This window comes from Xenopus laevis, chromosome 3S, assembly GCF_017654675.1.
Source record: "Xenopus laevis strain J_2021 chromosome 3S, Xenopus_laevis_v10.1, whole genome shotgun sequence".
In the NCBI taxonomy this organism is placed as follows: domain Eukaryota; kingdom Metazoa; phylum Chordata; class Amphibia; order Anura; family Pipidae; genus Xenopus; species Xenopus laevis.
Window position 1 is genome coordinate 12289459 of NC_054376.1, and position 18219 is coordinate 12307677.

Genomic DNA, 18219 nt, shown 5'->3' on the forward strand with positions numbered 1-18219 from the left:
TCCGTCTACTATAAAATCATTTAAATAGTAAATTAACCCAAAAGGCTGGGTTTGCTTCCATTAAAGATTAAGGTTATCTTAGTTTGGATCAAGGACAGGCTACTGTTTTATAATTACAGAGAAAAAGGAAATCATTTTTTAAAATTTGGATTATGTGGATAAAATGGAGTCTGTGGGAGAGGGCCTTTCTGTAATTTGGAGCTTTCGGGATAATGGGTTTCCAGATAACAAATCCTATACCTGTACAAATTTATCACCAATATACATCCTATCCTTCTCTCACCTCCCTTTTCATTGCCTCACCCTGTTCTGCCCATTTATGCCTCCATCCACACCAATCCCCACTCCCACCACATCCCAACCAACCCACCCACTCCTCCAAACCATGACATCACTGCTTCATCCCACATGACATCGCAAGTAGTAGGGTTGCCTGAGCAGTGGGAGAGAACTGGGCCACAGTGAGTGAGCTGGTGGGGAGCGAGCAGACAGGGCACTAATAATACTTGACAACCTAAATTGACCATCTTCATGTTATCAACCATAGGGAAAGGTCTTAGCAGTTTGGACTTGCTGATGTTTCCCACTGCAATGTAATAACATATCCAATGGGCAGATACAGTGCTACTTGGGGTTTAATGTTCTGGTTTTGATTATAGAAACAAAGATCAGGGAGCAGGGTGTACCATTTGACTACTACAAGGATGAACCCTGTTATCCAGAATACTCGAGACCTGAAGATTTCCAGATAATGGAAATTTTGAATCTACATACATTTAGGGGCATATTTATCAAGGGTCGATTTTCAAAGTGTTAAAAACGTTGAAATTCGACCATCGAATAGAATACTCCGACATTCGAAGTCGGAGGATTTTTTACAACGTACGATCGTATTACGATCGTACTTCGATTTGAACGATTGTATTGTACGATCTTACAATTTTACCAAAAAATCCTTCGACTTCAAAAAAACACACAGGAGGTCACCTATAGGCTAAGCAGCAATTCGGCAGGTTTAAGATGGCAAAGTTTTGAAGTCGAAGTTTTTTAAAGAGACAGTACTTCGATTTTCGAAGTCGAACGATTTTACTTCGAGTTGGTTGAAGTAAAATTGATGGTCGAAGTACCCATAAAATTACTTCGAAATTCGAAGTTTTTGTATTCGAAAATTCCCTCGAATTCACTTCGACCCTTGATAAATCTGCCCCTTGGTCTACTAGAAAATCCTGTAAACATTAAATAAACCCAATTGGCTGGTTCTGCTTCCAATAAGGATTAATTATATCTTAGTTGGGATCAAGCAAAAGCTGCTGTTTCATTATTACAGAAAAGAAAAGAAAAAAAAGCATTATTAAAAATGTGGATTATTTGGATAAAATGGGTGCCAGCCTTTCTGAGCTTTCTGGACAAAGGGTTTCTGGATAATGGATCCCATACCTGTATTATTGAATTACAATCCCTGGGGAATATGCATGGAGTTTTATAGTTCAGCCATGGTAAGAGAACAGAAGCTTGGTCTGTTCTGTTACAGTAAAGTCAGTAGAACTGTTTATAACAAGATAAATGTGTTTTTTTTTTAGTTTTTACAATGCAGATCCAGCCTAATAAAATAAATATATGCTTCTAATGTATAGACTCACTGAAAGATTTACCAGCTGAGCTTTGGCAGTAAACCTGTCAACTAATACTTAATAAAACACACATCAGATTGTGCTGGTGCGTGAGCCCAGCCATTCATAGAATCTGACAATAAGCACCATCAACAGCTCATCTATCAGTCGCCCTCCCTTTACATAGCAAGGTGGGCAGCATTAATACTCATGAATTGGTCCCAACGCAACCCAAGGAACTGCCTAGAGCACATTATTTTGTACTGCTGTGTAGCTGCATGGCTGTATGCACTGATGGGGAAAAAAGAGAACTGCTGCACATTATACCAAATAAACTGGGCATCATAAACATTAATTAACTCCCATGCAGAGCTGCCTTTAGGGCTTCAAGCAGCCACCACATTTACGACCCTCATCGTGGCCCCATAAAACAGCATTTCCAAAAAAAAGTGGGAAGAAGAAGAAACGCCGTCGCTCATAATTAGATGTATTTCTTTTCAATGAGACGGCTGCAACTATGTAATGGGTTGTTGGGTAAATTTGCACATGGGCAGTAACCCATGGCACCCAATCAAATATTTGCCTTCATTGTTCAACCTGCAGCTGGCAGAAAAAAAGTCAGTTACTGATTGGTTGCTATGCCCATGAGCAAATTTGGCCTATGTTTAGTAATGGGCGAATTGAAATTTGCGAAACCACCGCGAAAATTTGTCTGCGACAAAAAAAATAGACGCCGGCGTCTGTTTTTTTGGACGCCGGCGCATTTTTGGATGCTGGCGTCAAAAAAAAGATGCCAGCGCAGTTTTGTGAATTTTTCCGCAGTTTCACGGATTTCTCAGGGAAATTTGCGAATTTTTCGACGAAACGCCCCAAATTAAGCCCATCACTACCTATGTTTATAAATGAGCCCGATGTGTATAGTAAAGCAAGATTGTGCCAGGGGTAGGTATCGTGTTATAGTGACTGGGAAAAAATGTGTAACTGTAGGGTAGCCTTTGCAGAAAGCAAGGGTCAGAGTTTGTATTTAGGAAAGTAAAGGTGGCCATACACGTAAAGATCTGCTTGTTTGATCCGCTCAATCTCCCCACATTGAGGTGGGCGATATCGGGCTGATCCGATCGTAAGGCCCTAGGGCCCAATGATCAGATCATAATGTATGCACTACGGGCTGTCGGTTTGGGGGACCGCATCAACTAACAGATGCCCGTCGGAGGGCCCAAACACAGGCCAATAAACCGAAGACTCGGTATGTCTGCAGCTTTTATCGGCCCATATATGGCCAGCTTAAAGTGATACTAATTACTGTGAATCAGAAAAACAAGAAAATAGACCACTCCAGCTCGCCGATCCTCCCTTCATCCAGGTGCCCAATCAACAGTGTCCCCACTGTAAGTATAGCAAAAACTCCACAGGCTGACGGCACTTCTGGATAAGTTTATTGGGAAAAAAACTGCTGTAAACCGCCTAACACATTTCGGGATTGTATCCCTTAATCATAGGCTATGATTAAGGAATACAATCCCAAAACGCGTTAGGCGGTTTACAGCAGGATACAATCCCGACAGCAGTTTTTTTCCCAATAAACTTATGCAGAAGTGCCGTCAGCCTGTGGAGTTTTTGCTAAAGTGATACTGACACTTAAAAATTTATTTTTAAAATATTAATCTACATTAAAAGTTACCTATAGGTCATGTTGATAATTTTTCGCTGATAGTTCTGCTGTTGTAACTAATTGTCACTTGAAGTTCCTAAACCTGACTTTTTTGCCAACCTGACTGTCCCTTCTTAATAGGGTTGCCACCTGTCCGGTTTTGACCCGAACAGCCCAGTAATTTGAAGGGCTGCCCAGGTCAAAACTTCCTGCTCAGTTTTCCATATTAGGAAAACCGGGCAGGATTCCCCATGATTCACACTGTGATCGGCCAATCGCCACATCATAGCCATGCCCCCTGACATCACGGCCCGCCCCTCCTTGTCATGGCCCGCCCCTTGCCCAGTCTTTACTGGCAGAAAAGGTGGCAACCCTACTGCTCAACCTGTCAGTTAGAGTTTCTAATGCTAACAGACTACTGCTGCACAAATATGGCAGCCCCCTCATAGAGGAACTCGGGGGTAAGAAAAGTCATGTAATAGCATCAGGCAAATACTTTTATGGCAAAATTAAAAATAGCATTCAAAGACATGATATGATAGATAATAAAAAAGGTTATTTCCTGATGTCAGTATCTCTTTAAGACATGTGACTTCTTGTGCCTAAATACAAAACCAGACCCCTGCTTTGGGGACCAGTATATATCTAATATATAATATAATCACATATTGTGATACCAAAAGCTAGCACATAAAAATACTCAATATGAAAGGGTGTAACTATAGAGGACGTGGGGGGCCCAGGAGGTATAGGGGCCCCATGAGGCCCTAATGCATTTATAGTTTCAATAAATATTGGTAAAACAAGTCAACCTCTAAACATTTTAAGGGCCTGAAAAATAATTTGCTGTAGGGCCCAGTAATATCTAGTTACGCCACTGTCGCTATGTCTTGTTGCAGGTTTATTTGGCCAACAGGTGGCTAAACTGCCTCAGGCTTTCAGGGATTTTGGATCCTTCGATTCCTCAGTAGGTACGTGTACTGTACAGGGCCGGACTGGGCCAGCGGGGCACCGGGAAAAAACTCGGTGGGCCCAGACCCGCTCTCTAGACTCGCTCCTTAGATTAAGCTTGCTGCTGTGACCTCTTTTTCGGGCAGGTTGCGGCAAATACAAGGCGTGCGTGTGCGTTGCTGTGGGGGATGGCTCGGTGGAGGAACCTCGCAAGGGACCCGGAGGGGGACCCAGCACCCTGGCAGGGCCGGATTTACATTGTGGGCGCCCCTAGGCCCACTGCTGTTCGTCGCCACTGTCCCATCCCCTTTATTTGTGCAAATTTTCATCTGGACTGGAGCAATGGAGATTGTCGCATGGGAAATTTAAATTTATGGGTGCGGTTAGGCAGCATGCTGCCCCCCTAAAATCCTGCCGCCCTAGGCCCAGGCCTAGGTGGCCTTTCCACAAATCCGTACCTGCACCCTGGGCCCACCAGTCTGACTCTGGTACTGTAACACTATCTTAGACATTGGTGGGTTACTATATAGACTTTCCACTGCTATTTATATAAATGATACAGCCTCCAGCTATTGTTGGACTATAACTACAGCCTTGGGCTGTCAAAGGATGCTGGGAGCTGTAGTCCTAAAGACCTGCTTTATATAAAAAATTTCGACCCCTCCAGGGGTATTGGGCACCCCCACCACCAACAGATGATCCACTTCTCAGGTCAGATAAATGAATTCCCAATGTTTAACGCTGCACAGAACAAGCTAAACCCCCCAGCCGCCTGCCTATGACAGGAGCAGTTGCACTGAGACAAAGACATGTCTGTAGTTTATAGTAGGGGGAATAAAGCTCATATAGACAAGAGGGTGCCTGGTGATAATGTGCCGGGAAGAGGGGGCACAAAATGTTAACCCTACAAGGGATGCTGGTGTTAAGGGATAGAAGGATGGAGAACATTGGTTCCTATGAGGAGGATGGAGAGAGGCTGGGGTATGTGAGAAGGCTGTGTGAGTCAGTTGCCTGGCTACTGTAATAAAAGCACATTAGCATGATAGAGTGTGCAGGGAGAGGGAGAGAGAGGAGTGTAATGTGTGTGTATGTGAGTGTGTGTGAGTGTGTGGATGAGGAGGGCTTTCTCTCTCCCTTTCAGTATTCAGTTAATCCTTCTGTCAGTTAATGTTAAGGCAGCATTTTAAGTGCTGGATAGGGAAAGAAAGAAGAGCCAAATAGCAGCAGACACAGCAGCCAAGGAAGAGAGGAGAGAACATCACAGAGCAGGACTGGAGCAAAGGAATTAACCACAACAATAATATATATATATATATATTCATTAATAACTGCAATTCATATCTAAGCCCCCCCAACTCGCTACCATAGCTGGAACCTCCCCCACCACCAAGCCAGGCCTGGGGGGACAACAGAGGAGAAGACTTCAAAAACAGAGAGAAAGAGAAAGGAGGAGGGGAGTCCCTTAAATCTATTTTTTGTTTTTTTTTAATTTTTTTTTTTACTGGGAAGTAGGGTTAATCTTCTTCTCTTCGCCAATGCAAACGGAAATATGCTGCGCTTTTTTGCCTATTTCTGCACCGGCTTTCTAGGGGCAGTGCTTGGGGTGAATTTCCCCAACCATATCCAGATAGGTAAGTTTTGCAATAAACATGGAGTGGGGGGGGGGAATGTGGGGTGAGGGTGACGGATGCTGGTGGTTTAGGGGTTAATCGGAGAGCATGCTTGGAGTGGGTGAATGGAGATTACTTGCATGTAGCAAAGGAGCTGACATTCTTTGGTAACATTGTGTATGTGTATTGTTGGCAGAATTGCTGCAATCTCATCTTTTTACATATTACCTTTATGCCCATGTCAAGAGAGAATTTGGGTAGAACATACTTCACTTGCTCTGCCAGCCTTGCTCCCTCCTATGTTACAATCATTCCCTTGGCAGTCTGAGGTTCCTCCAACCCAACACCCCCAATTAACACTCGTTTCAGACGTTCCTTTACCTCCCTCACCCCACTTCCTTGGTGCAAAAAGGTTTTTTTTTTCATGCATTCGGGTTTCCATATGGTCTCACCAACAGCTGTCTCTGCACAGGTTTCATTGTCCCCATTGATCAGCCTCAGTGGGGGGGCTTTTGAGGGTCTCCTTTGGGAAATCTTCTCTTATGCTACAAACAATGAGACTGAATTGAATGTACAGACTCTGGGCCTTTTGGGACCCCTTGCTTGATAAATTGTATTATTTTAAAGTCAGGAATCTGGTAAGAAACTCCCAGATGCCGCTGTATGCACTGTTTGCATGTGGCTAGCAGTATAACAGCTGTGGTCGCCTCATTCACAGACTGATAACAAGTGGAATATATGGCATTTGTTTCTTCCAGCTCCATATATTCTACCATGGTGAGTGCATTCTCTAGGAAGCCAGTGATATCATGTAACTTATCATGTACCATTTTAATGATGGAGGCCAAGAGGTAATGGCAACATCTTATTCCCCTTAACCCCTTCCTTACAAGCTAGGCCTGTGAATGTGCTGCTTCCCCATGGTCCAGTCCAGTCATTGGAATACAGCAGTTATGTAAACGGTTATGGTATTAAATATGCATCCTTCATTAGCACGCTGGTATGTTATCCTAGTGCTGAGGATACGGCACGGCAGCCCCCGCAGGGATAAACATTTTCAAGATCCTCCTCGGATGAACACAAGGGGGGGATCAATCAGTGCCTCAGTCATTCTGACAGCTCCACCTGTGATAATAAAACTACCAACTGTTCTGGTATGAGGACATCCCTTTAAGCACGGATGCCCAACCTGCAGCACTCCAGATGTTGGCAAACCACAGCTCCCCAGTATCGGTCGTCGGGTGCAGCAAAACGACACCTACAAGGCGACCAGTGGTTTAAGAATTATCCTTGAGAACCCGTGATTAGGACTCCGACTCTCAGCAATTGCTGAACTACAACCCGAGCATCCTTTGAAGAACTACAACTCTCGACATGGGGTAGTAGTTCAGAAAAATTTCACAGGAAAGGCAAGCCCTTCACCACTTCTTGCTGTGCAAATAATCCTTTATTTTAGCCAGTTTTACCACTCCAAGTAACAGAACACCGTTTCGGGGGGTTTGCACCAACCTTCGTCAGGTTGTAGTTCAGAAGCCACAGGTTGGAGACTTCTTCAGGTTACTGGGAACCCATCAAACCTATCACAGATGTTCTTCTTTGCCAGAAGAGTATGGGATTTTTAAAAGAGTATTAATCAATGGGTGAAAGTGAAAGTTCATCCTTTGATAAAAACGCCTTTCAAAATCCAATAGAAATGAATGGAGAGTGGCGGAATTTCACTCTACAGGACTGTGGCGATCTCTAACTTCACTTTTTCAAAAATATACCCCTTAGCCTATAGGGTTCTATGCAAACTAGACTTTAGACTCAGAGCCATCTCCCGTTTAAAGTGACAGAGCTACGCTGTAGCATCTGATCGTGACAAGCACCGTTTCTGACAACAAATCTGATTTCACTTAAATTTCAAATGGACTCTTGTTGTCCTTCGGTGCTTAGTGCAACACAGATTTATCCAGGGACGAATTTCGAATAAAAAAAAAAAACATCGAAATTTGAATAAAAAAATCGGGTGAATGGGCCATTCGAATCGTATGAATCGAAAAAAAACATCGTATTCGATTTGAAGTTTTTCTTAAACGTCCACCAATTGACTCCAAATAGGTTCTAGGTCCTCCATAGGCTAAAATAGCAATTCGGCATGTTTTAGATGGAGAAGGGCCAAAGTCGAATCTTTAAAGAGACAGTACATGATAGATTTCGATATTCAAATTTTTTTCAAATTCGAATTTGGCTTATTTCCTAGTCGAAGTACACAATAAAAACTGAAATTCAAATTCTTTTAAATTCGTATTTTCACTTAAAATCTGCCCCATAATGTATGAAGAATGCATCATTTTAAATAAGATGAAAGGGTAGTGCATGCTAAAGTGGGGGGTAAAGCCAATTATTTTATACTGATCTATACTGATGTAACCTTTCATGCTTCCTCATCCCCGAGGCTTCTAAAGTAGAACGTATGTGTCAAAATCAAGAATATCTTTTTTTAAGAAAGCATCCCGGCATGGCAGGATCTTGCAGAATGCCTATGTTGTCCTACACTTGGGGTTCTTCCCTTTGACTGATATGTAAAATACTCAAGCTGTCAAGATGCTGTTTCTAAGAACTGTTAATAGCACCTAGTCGAGAGAGAGAGGCAACTAGAAACAGCTTGTTCTTCTCTCCTTCTTCTCTCTCTGCAGATATTGAATTCTTTTTTTTTTTATATAACACAATAGTTGCTATTTAGCTCTCTGGCTTACCTTTCTTAGCCAGTCATACTTAAACTAATTTATAATATATAATATATATAAAATATATAATATATTTATAATATTGTTATGGGTCTCTGCAGAGAGATTCAGACAGCTAACCCCCTCAAATATATATATATATATATTCCTCAAAATAAATTTAAGGATTGCACCCAGGCAGCCATTTATTTTTATTTTTAGTGAGTGCCGGTAGTCCAGAAGTATATATATATATTTTTTTTACCTCCATGGAGGACCAGCCTTCTTGCATTGCAAGTTCAGACCCAACTGTTGCTAAACTACAGCATTGGTTTCTGGTAGTGCTTACAATTGTAGTTCAGCAGAAGCTATTCTATCCAATTGTCTTTGGACAGTATATCAGTGAAAATGCCCTCTGATCATTAAGCAGCCCCAATAGGTAGCAGGTTTGCTCATGTGAATTAAAAGTTATCGTATTTACAAATAATTTTCTCTTTCCCTGTTGTATTCATTTTATGCTGTTAATATATATATGAATGATAAGAAATGCAACTGCAGGTATGGAATCCATTATCCGGAAACCTGTTATCCAGAAAGCTCCACATTACAAAAAGGCCATCTCTTATTTTATTCAAATAATCCAATCTTTTAAAAACTATTTCCTTTTTCTCTATAATAATAATAATAATAATAATAATAATAATAATAATAATAATAATAATAATAATAAAACAGTAGCTTTTACTTAATCCCAACTAAGATATAATGAATCCTTATTGGGAGCAAAACCAGCCTATTGGGTTTATTTAATGTTTACATTATTTTCTAGTAGACTTAAAGTATGACTTATGGAAAGATACATTATCCGGAAAACCCCATTCCCCGAGCATTCTGGATAACAGGTCCCATACCTGTATATCTATATGCAATCTTTTAAATATATTTCGCTAAACCCTTATCATTTTGAATAATCCTTTTAATATAATTGGAATGAATTAAATGACAGTAAATAAATACTTTAAAAAAGCTTTTGATGGTGCCGGCAGTGTGAAACAGCGAATCCTTAAAGAGGTTTATTGCAGTGTCCGAGGAATGATTAAAACAGGCCATAGATATCAGTGATCTAATTGATTGGGCAAGTTGTAGCCAGATTTATTATATCTGTTGGTGTATGGTCAACATGATAATATTCATGTAACGATCATGTGACTGTTTTCATATTTCCAATACAGCAGTCATCACATTAATTAATAACATTTTGCAGTTTCCATTTCAAATGTAGAGCAAAGTTTTCAAAACAGAAAGATATGTTTTTAAATGTATCTTTCATTTATAATTGATTTATTTAAGCTTGTGTCTTCAATTCGGTCTGAGCTCACCCAAGAGACGTACAGCACATAACTGCAATAGGCATGTCAACGTTCAATGTAGGAAGCCATATGAAGACTGAAAAATACATACAGGGTTGTCCAAATGCTAAAAGGTTTGATGGTTAGGCATTTCTATGTATATTCTGAAAATGTCCCACCATTGTTGCAAAATATAATGTGTCCTTTCTATGCGTGGGTCCCTGAGGTTGGGAACACTCTGCCATAAAAAATCTTACAGATCAAGGGTTAACAGGATCTTGACTATATTATAATGAGTTTATCTATGGTACATAGTTGTAGACGTGCATCCTTCACTTCACTATATACTGTACATTAAGCTGAATCTTGTGTATCTAAGTTTGCATATCATATATATAATGGCTTTGGAGCCAAGTGTTTGTGCGTTTGATTGGAAGCCGACATCTGTTTGGAAAGCCTAATTTGGACATTTAATTTAGGTCATTCAATCCACTATGTTAGACATCAAAGGCTATTTGGGGGATTCAAAGGTTTTACAGACAATATTTTCCTCTTCGTGTAAGTTCAGCTGAGCTTTTTCCACACACTGTAGCTAAATTCAGAAGGGAAAAAACACTTTTTTTATACATGATGCTGTGCGTCATGCTGTGTCATTACTTGCTCCTTTCTGTACAAGGGTTTTGTCATTATAGCCCTCTGCCAAGATCCGTATGCTTCTATTAGTCAGAGAGATGGAATGGACTTCAAATGGATTTCTGTCATTTTTCCCTTGATTCCATTTTTAAGTTGGGGTATTGTACTTGACTGTACAATAATGTATTGTAGTTTTGTTTTACATTTAAATAAGAAGATTTGATGTTGCCTTCTCTAATTTTGTAATATTCATATGTATATCAGTTTGACCACAAACAGAGCTTTAACATTTGTTATTCCCCTTAGAGGGCAATAGTAATTAGTGACGGGCGAATTTGTCCGTTTCGCCAAGAAATTTCCAGTGAAATGGTGAAGTCGTGAAATGGCGAAAAAGTCACGAAACGCCGCCTGTGTCTCGTTTTGGACGCTGGCGCACATTCGCCAGCGAAAATGCACCAGCGTCCAAAAAAACGGAAGCCGGCGTCCACTTTCCACCAGCGAATTTTCGCAAATTTATTCGCCGATGGCGAAATGCTGGGATTCGCGCCTGGCGAATAAATTCATCCATCACTAATAGTAATGCATTGAATTCACTTCTGAAATGGAAAACAGGGATTTCAAGGTTTCAACAGTGGTTTCAAGGTGGTTTCAAGGTCACATCATCTTTAGTCTATTTACCTCCTTGTATTTGCCACTTTGCTCGATAGAGTTAAGTTGACCATACATTGGCAAATATAAACTGCCAGCTCATCCCTTCCAGACCAAATGAGCAGTAAATTAATCCATGTTTAGGCCCTTCCTGATGGTTTGCCCAATAGACATTTGAGATAAAAGTACTTACACTTGGATTGTGAGTTAAATGCGTCATGACTCAGGATTAATTGAAGAAACTGTGTTATCTAAAGTCATTTTATCTCATTTAATGCCTTTTCATTAACATATCAAAGCACCATTGTTCACAATGGTGAATGCTTTAATTAGATGGGATGCTGTGACGCAATGTTCTGTGTTAAATGGGATAAATGGGTTTAGTTATTCTGTGTCAAATACACAAACCAAAGTGGCTTCATCTTATGTCAGCAGGTCCGTACAATCCTGCATTATGTTCCAACCACTGGGCCAATCAAATGTATCACCCTGACTCACCCAGCATGCGGATAGCCATCTTGAGCAAGATTTTTAAGTGCAAGGCCAATTTAGCACTTTTAGCATCAAAGATTCTGGGTAGAGATGAGTTGAAAAGTCTTGCAAAGTGGCCCATTCAAAAACTCACCAATTATTTTGTGAAGATGAAGTCAAAAAAATAGTTTGTAAAGGTCACTTAAAAAGACAAACCTCCAAACATTTCATATCTCAAAAGGTAGCTGTATCAAGTCAAACCAGTCTTGGACTGGGACACCAGGGGCCCACCAGAAAACCTTAGACCAGGGGCCCACCAAGAAAATGTAGGCCAGGGGCCCACTCTCCGTACTATTGTTCTTCCTCTCCTCACACAACCTCCTCTATTCTGCTAGTCTCTTTAGTTATGCATCCTATAACCTATTATTCCATCTATTTAGCCTCTTTGTTCTCATAGAAATAGGGAATGGCCATGAAATAGGCCAAATATTTAGCAGCATGAGGGCCCACTGACACCTGGGCCAACCAGGACTTTTCCTGGTATCCCTGTGGGCCAGTCCGACACTGTGTCAAACAATTATCAACCAGCTTTAACCCTGTCCTGTCTCCCAGAGCAATGTGTTTTCTGGTCCTTCTGTCGCCTCAGGAACAATTGGTCCTGAAAGTATGTAATCTTGGGGTACACAGTTAAAGTGATACTGACGCTAATATTTTTCTTTTCAAATTATTAATCTACAACAAAAGTTACCTATAGGTCATGTTGATAGTTTTTCGCTGATAATTCTGCTTTTGTAACTAATTGTGACTTGAAGTTCCTAAACCTGACAGTTTTGCTAACCTGGCTGTCCCTTCTTAACCTGTTAGTTAGAGTTTCTAATGCTAACGGACTCCTGCTGCACAAATATGGCAGCCCCCTCATACAGGAACATGGGGGTAAGAAAGGTAATGTAAAAGCATCAGGCAAATACTTTTATGGCAAAATTATAAATAGCATTCAAAGACAATGTTATGATAGATGTTATTTTTTGATGTCAGTATCTCTTTAAGACACATCATATAGGTAACTGATTTTTATGATTATGTGTTTTCCACACTTTCAAACGAGCAAAATTAAAGGTATACTGTAGCTCACCCTTTTCCAATTATTGATGGATTTTCCTGCAAGGGATACCCTGTGTCCATACCCCAAAATGTCTCAAAAGATATAGTTGTAAGAAGCTGGACCAATCCAGAGCAGTAACTATGACTGCAAGTGCTTTTATTGAGGAAATTTGCAACACAACATGTTTCGGGCTAGGCCCTTTATCATGTTTTCCACACTTTCAACTAAAAATGCACAGGAGTTTGTTTAAGAACTGTGTGGGTGAAGCTAAAAATGGGTGTAACTACAAGGAATTTGCACCCTCGTGCCTTCAGCCTTGAAGTTGGTTCTATAAGTCAGGTTTTCTTTACAAATGGCTTTACTAGATGTGACTGGGCTCCACAGCAAATTATTGTTAGTGTCCCCAATATATCACAAAGGTTGTCCTGTTTTATCAATATATATTAGAATTTCTCTTTATTTGAACCTCATGGGGCCCCCTATACCTCTTGGCCCCCCCTGGGGCTGCAGGGCCTTCTTCCTCTGTAGTTCTTTACTAACGTTACGTTTTGCTGCATTAGTATAGTTAGCTGGTCCAAAAAACACAGAGCAAGCGTAAGGACTGCCGCTTACCCTGGTGGTCTAGTGGCTGGTGGGAACTCCCGCTGTGTCTCCAGCGGGGACGCCCACTGCGTGGATGTTCTCCCCTTCAGTGCCGGTTCTCCTATGACACGCGGCCACGCGCTTCCGGGTTTATGTGCCGGCATGATGACATCATCGTGCAATGGCGAAAAATTCGAAGTATTTAAAGGGGTCTTGAATGAAAATTCATTGCCCGTTGTTAGGTTCAATTTAGCTTGTTCCTGGCTGTATATTCCTAGTGAATCCTGCTGATCTCCTCATTATTGAGCCTTGCCTGACTATACTGAACTCTGTATCCAGACCCTTGCTTGCCTGTTTATTCTGAACTCTCCAAGCTGAACCTTGCCTGCCTGACTATACTACGCTCTCCAATCCTGATCCTAGCCTGTTTGACCATTCCTAGAACTCTGCCTGCACTGACCTGACCTGTCTGACTATTCTTAAACTCTGCTTGTGCTGGCTTGGCCTGCCTGTTCCACTCTGTGTTATCTGGCCTGTCTTCCAAGCTGTGTTGTCTTCCATCCAGTATCCTTGGTGAGTCTATCATGCCCCTTTGCTCATCCAGAACCTTTAGCTTTGCTCCTCTCTTAGTAAGACCTGGAGGCATCCAATTAGCTGAGGGCTCCTCCCGAGGTGAAAGGCAGCTGTTAAAGGCAGAAGCAAGAGCCGAGACCAGGGAGCCTACCACTGGTTCTGGATTTAGGGTTCCATTCGTGAGAGCAAGTTTTAGATAATTGTTAAAGATGCATCATCAAATCATTGTGTGGACTAAATAACAGTAACATATTAAGTTAGGTTGATAAAATACACATTTCATTAAAATCAAACTTCAATGTTTAAACAGTATATAACCTGCCACCGCCATATTCTGTACTCTAGCTCAGAGCTGCTGCCACGTCATCGTTGTGAATTGGGCATATACGTGGCATTATTATATATTCGTTTAGATGCATATTACATGGATTTATGGAAATGACTGCAGCCTGCAACAAGTGGCTAAACTGACCTTTATTTGGCAGGGGAATTTAATGTGTCTTGTGAAAATGTCTTGTGAAATGTGAAAGGCTTGTCTTGTGGAATATTTCCATCAGTTAAATACATAATGACATTAAAATATGATATAGTGACCCTTACTGGTCTGTTAATAGTACTGTACAACCTGGCACTTTCTAGAGATAAGAATTTTGGACAGTCCTAGTATCAACCTCATGTCGACATTCCTAATATGTCATATGTCACTGCCAGTCTTCATTGTGCCATTGGCACAAAGGAATAGGATACTTTGTATTTTCAGTGTGCCATGGTTCTCTCTAGTAGCGTTGTTGTGGCAGTCAATGTGCCCAGTGTTCTGAATGCCTTAGGTGGCCCAAATTGTGAAACCCGAGCAATTTCAGGAGAGTCTCCAACAGAATGCACCACCAAAGTTATGCATAGAAATATGTGAGACATAAAATATGCAGAAATGTTCTGTACTGTTTTGCACAAAGCGAGCAAAGGTATTTTTTTTTACAGCTGACTCTACTGTCTAGCCATCTATTGCATAAAATGATGATAATGATGTCACAGCTACACCCCTCCAGATTATGATGCCCTAAAATATTCCCGAAAAGTCCCGGAAATTTCCGATGAGTTATATATCTAATCTTAGGTTGTCAAGGATATTAGGATCCACTTTAAACATGTTAATTTGGGGGGTTTTAGAGGTTCATTCTCAAATTAAAGAGGACTACCACCCAAGCAACGTGCCTTATGCATTTATTAAACATGTTCAATGATTTTCTAATTGTAATTGCTATTGAGAACAATATTTTATTTTTTCTCTCTCCTGTTCTGAAATGTAGCAGAAGCTAATTTTCCTACTGGTCTGTTAATCGGGTGGATTCTGCTAAATTGTTTTAGGAGCAGAGCCATATTTATATTAAAGCTTTTAGGGGCGGCCCTCGGTGTGCTTATTTTTTATGTTTTTTCTTTTCTATTTTAAACCACCCACCCTCCGCCACGGATTTCCACAGCAAATCAGGTGACGGAGCTGAGGGGGTGAGGTGTAGAGCGGCCAAGGCAAGACGCGGAAGTGACGTCACGCACACGGCCGAATTGCAGAATTGCTGTTTTAGACTATGGGGGACATCCTGGAATCAATTTGGAGTTATTTGGTGGCATCTGGAAAATCAAGTTTTTTTCAAAGAAAAAACTCGAATCGAATTCAATTTGATTCGAGTTTGCGGGTCGAAAAATAGGAGGTCTTATGTCTCAATTATAAAGTCTAAAAATAAGAGTCTAGCAACTTCATTATATTGGTATGTCAACCAAAACCCATTGACTGTACATATGCTTTTATTCCAAGACTAAATTGGCTGATTTCAACCAGTCAAACTTTGCAAATGGGAACCTGATCATAGGTTCATCCTTTCTCTCCACTGGTGGTTCTTCATTGTGAAGCAGAGGTTTGGGGTTGCATGTGCACCTCTATGATTTCTAAAGGCACAAATGCATCCCTGGCATTCATTATATATATTATTTTTTTTATTTTATTTTTTTATTAATTTTCGAAAAGGGGCAATACTTTCCATTAGAAATTTTAGCTTAATTTTCATTTGTGTCCCGTCTTAAATCTGTACTCTGAGGGTCATCCACTGCATGGCACATGCAAGTTAAAGGTATTCTTTCATGATTTTTATGATGTATTTTTTATTTCTAAATGACACTGTTTACACTGCAAATAATTCACTCTACAATATAAATTTCATTCCTGAACCAGCAAGTGTATTTTTTTTAACTTGTAATATTGGTGTGTAGGTGCATCTCAGGTCATTTTACCTGGTCATGTGCTTTCAGAAAGAGCCAGCACTTTAGGATGGAACTGTTTTCTGTCAGGCTGTTGTTTCTCCTACTCAATGTAACTGAATGTGTCGCAGTGGGACCTGGATTTTACTATTGAGTGCTATTCTTAGATCTACCAGGCAGCTGTTTTCTTGTGTTAAAGAGCTGTTATTGTGTTATAGTGTTGTTAGGCTGCTGGGGGGGGGGGTGATATCACTTCAATTTCCAGTACAGCAGTAAAGAGTGACTGAAGTTTATCAGAGAACAAGTCACATGACGGGAGGCAGCTGGGAAACTGATAATATGTCTAGCCCCATGTCAAATTTTAAAATTAAATATTAAAAAATCTGTTTGCTCTTTTGAGAAACAGATTTCAGTGCAGTATTCTACTGGAGCAGCACTATTAACTGATGCATTTTCAAAAAATGACAGTATCCCTTTAATATGACCTTGGTTTCTTACAGGATTAATTTATTTGATTACCTATATACAGCCCTGTGCATCAGTTCTATTTCAGATCCATGCTTTTTCATTCTAACATGCAGAGCATGGGTTTACTGAAAGCAATGTTACTACTCTGATCTAAAATATCAGCTGAATTATTGCTTTGCTCATTTTCCCGTCTCTGACACTCGGAAAGTTCTCAGCGGCGAATGCGTGACATCACCGTGTCCCTAAGAGCAAGACAAAAACCCAAGGAACTTCCGGCATGTTGCATTCATGCTGCCTTTATTTTGAAGAAAATGTTTCCTGAATTACCATTCCAGATCTTGTTTTTCCTCTTCATAGTTGACAACCTGGACAACTCTGCTTTGTTGCCTCCTGGCCTGTGGGAAGTGATCTATCATTTGTAAGGCTGGCGGATTAAGGGTTAGGCTGTTATGCCTGTTATTAACCTTCTCAGTGATGGAATCATTTTAAAGCAGTTGTTAGGAACATTAATAGATAAAAGCACTGCAGAAAAAGAAGTCTGTAAAATCCATACACCCATACTTTACAGGTGGAATTATTAAACGGGTTGTTTACCTTTGAATTTACTTTTAGGGGCATGTTTATCAAGGGTCAAATTTCGAATTGAAAAAACTTCGAAATTCGAATTCAAAAAGACCAACCGAAATTAAGTCAAATTTTTTTTTTTGGTTGGATAGGTCTGTTTTCGATCGACTAGGTCAGTATTCGGGCAAATTTGAATCATACAAATTGAAGGAAACGCGCATTCGATCGAATTCGATTCAAAGTTTTCCCAAAAAAACTTTCGATTTTTCAAAGTCCACTAATTGACTCCAAATAGGTTCTAGGAGGTCCCCCATAGGCTAAAACAGCAATTCAGGAAGGTTTTAGATGGCGAATGGTTGAAGTCGAATTTTCAAAGAGACAGTATGGGGCACATTTACAAAGGGTCGAAGTGAATTTTCGAATTCAAAAACTTCAAATTTGAATCGAATTTGGACTATTCCCTAGTCGAAGTACACAAAAATTCACCTCAACCTTTGATAAATCTGCCCCTTAGTATGATGTAGAGGGTGATATTCTGAGACAATTTGCAACTGGTTTTCATTTCTTATTATTTGTGGTTTTTGGGTTATTTAGCTATTTAGTCAGGGACACCTTTGCATAAAATATTAGCATGAGGCAGACATACTCTATTCTTTTTTTTATCTTTATAATTTTCTATCTTTTTACTTCAGTGTGGAATTTCAACAGCTACTTGGTTGCTAGGGTCCAATATACCCTAGAAAACCAAACAGCCTTTTGAATGAGAGTATGGGAGGGGTGAGGGGGACTGAATAGAAAACAAGTAATACAAGTAACAATAACATCAAACAGCTGGAAAGGGGCAGACAAATAAACCAAATACAGATGAATTGAATAGTTTCTAATTAAAGGGAATACTACAGCATGCTATAGGTAAACTTAAAGGAGAAGGAAAGCTACAGAGACAGTTTATTGTCAATAGATTAGCCACAATAGTGCAAGCTATAAAACTATATTTACTCTGCAGAATGCTTTACCATACCTGAGTAACAGCTCTAGAAGCTCTCTCT

At 40.4% G+C, this 18219-nt stretch overlaps 1 protein-coding gene across 5 annotated transcripts in view; it reads left to right on the top strand.

The window, feature by feature from the left end:
* Window positions 1-5263: 5263 nt before the first annotated feature.
* LOC108712610 (glutamate receptor 1) overlaps window positions 5264-18219 on the top strand; it is a 145884-nt gene continuing 132928 nt past the window's right edge. For 3 of the 5 annotated variants that reach the window (XM_041588005.1, XM_018254901.2, XM_018254900.2), the window contains exon 1: window positions 5270-5843. In XM_041588005.1, coding sequence (XP_041443939.1) covers window positions 5762-5843 — 82 coding nt within the window. In that variant the 5' untranslated portion in view covers window positions 5270-5761. Of the gene's footprint in view, window positions 5844-18219 lie in introns of all 5 variants that reach the window. The other 2 variants (XR_005966548.1, XM_041588006.1) reach the window with 2 other exon arrangements.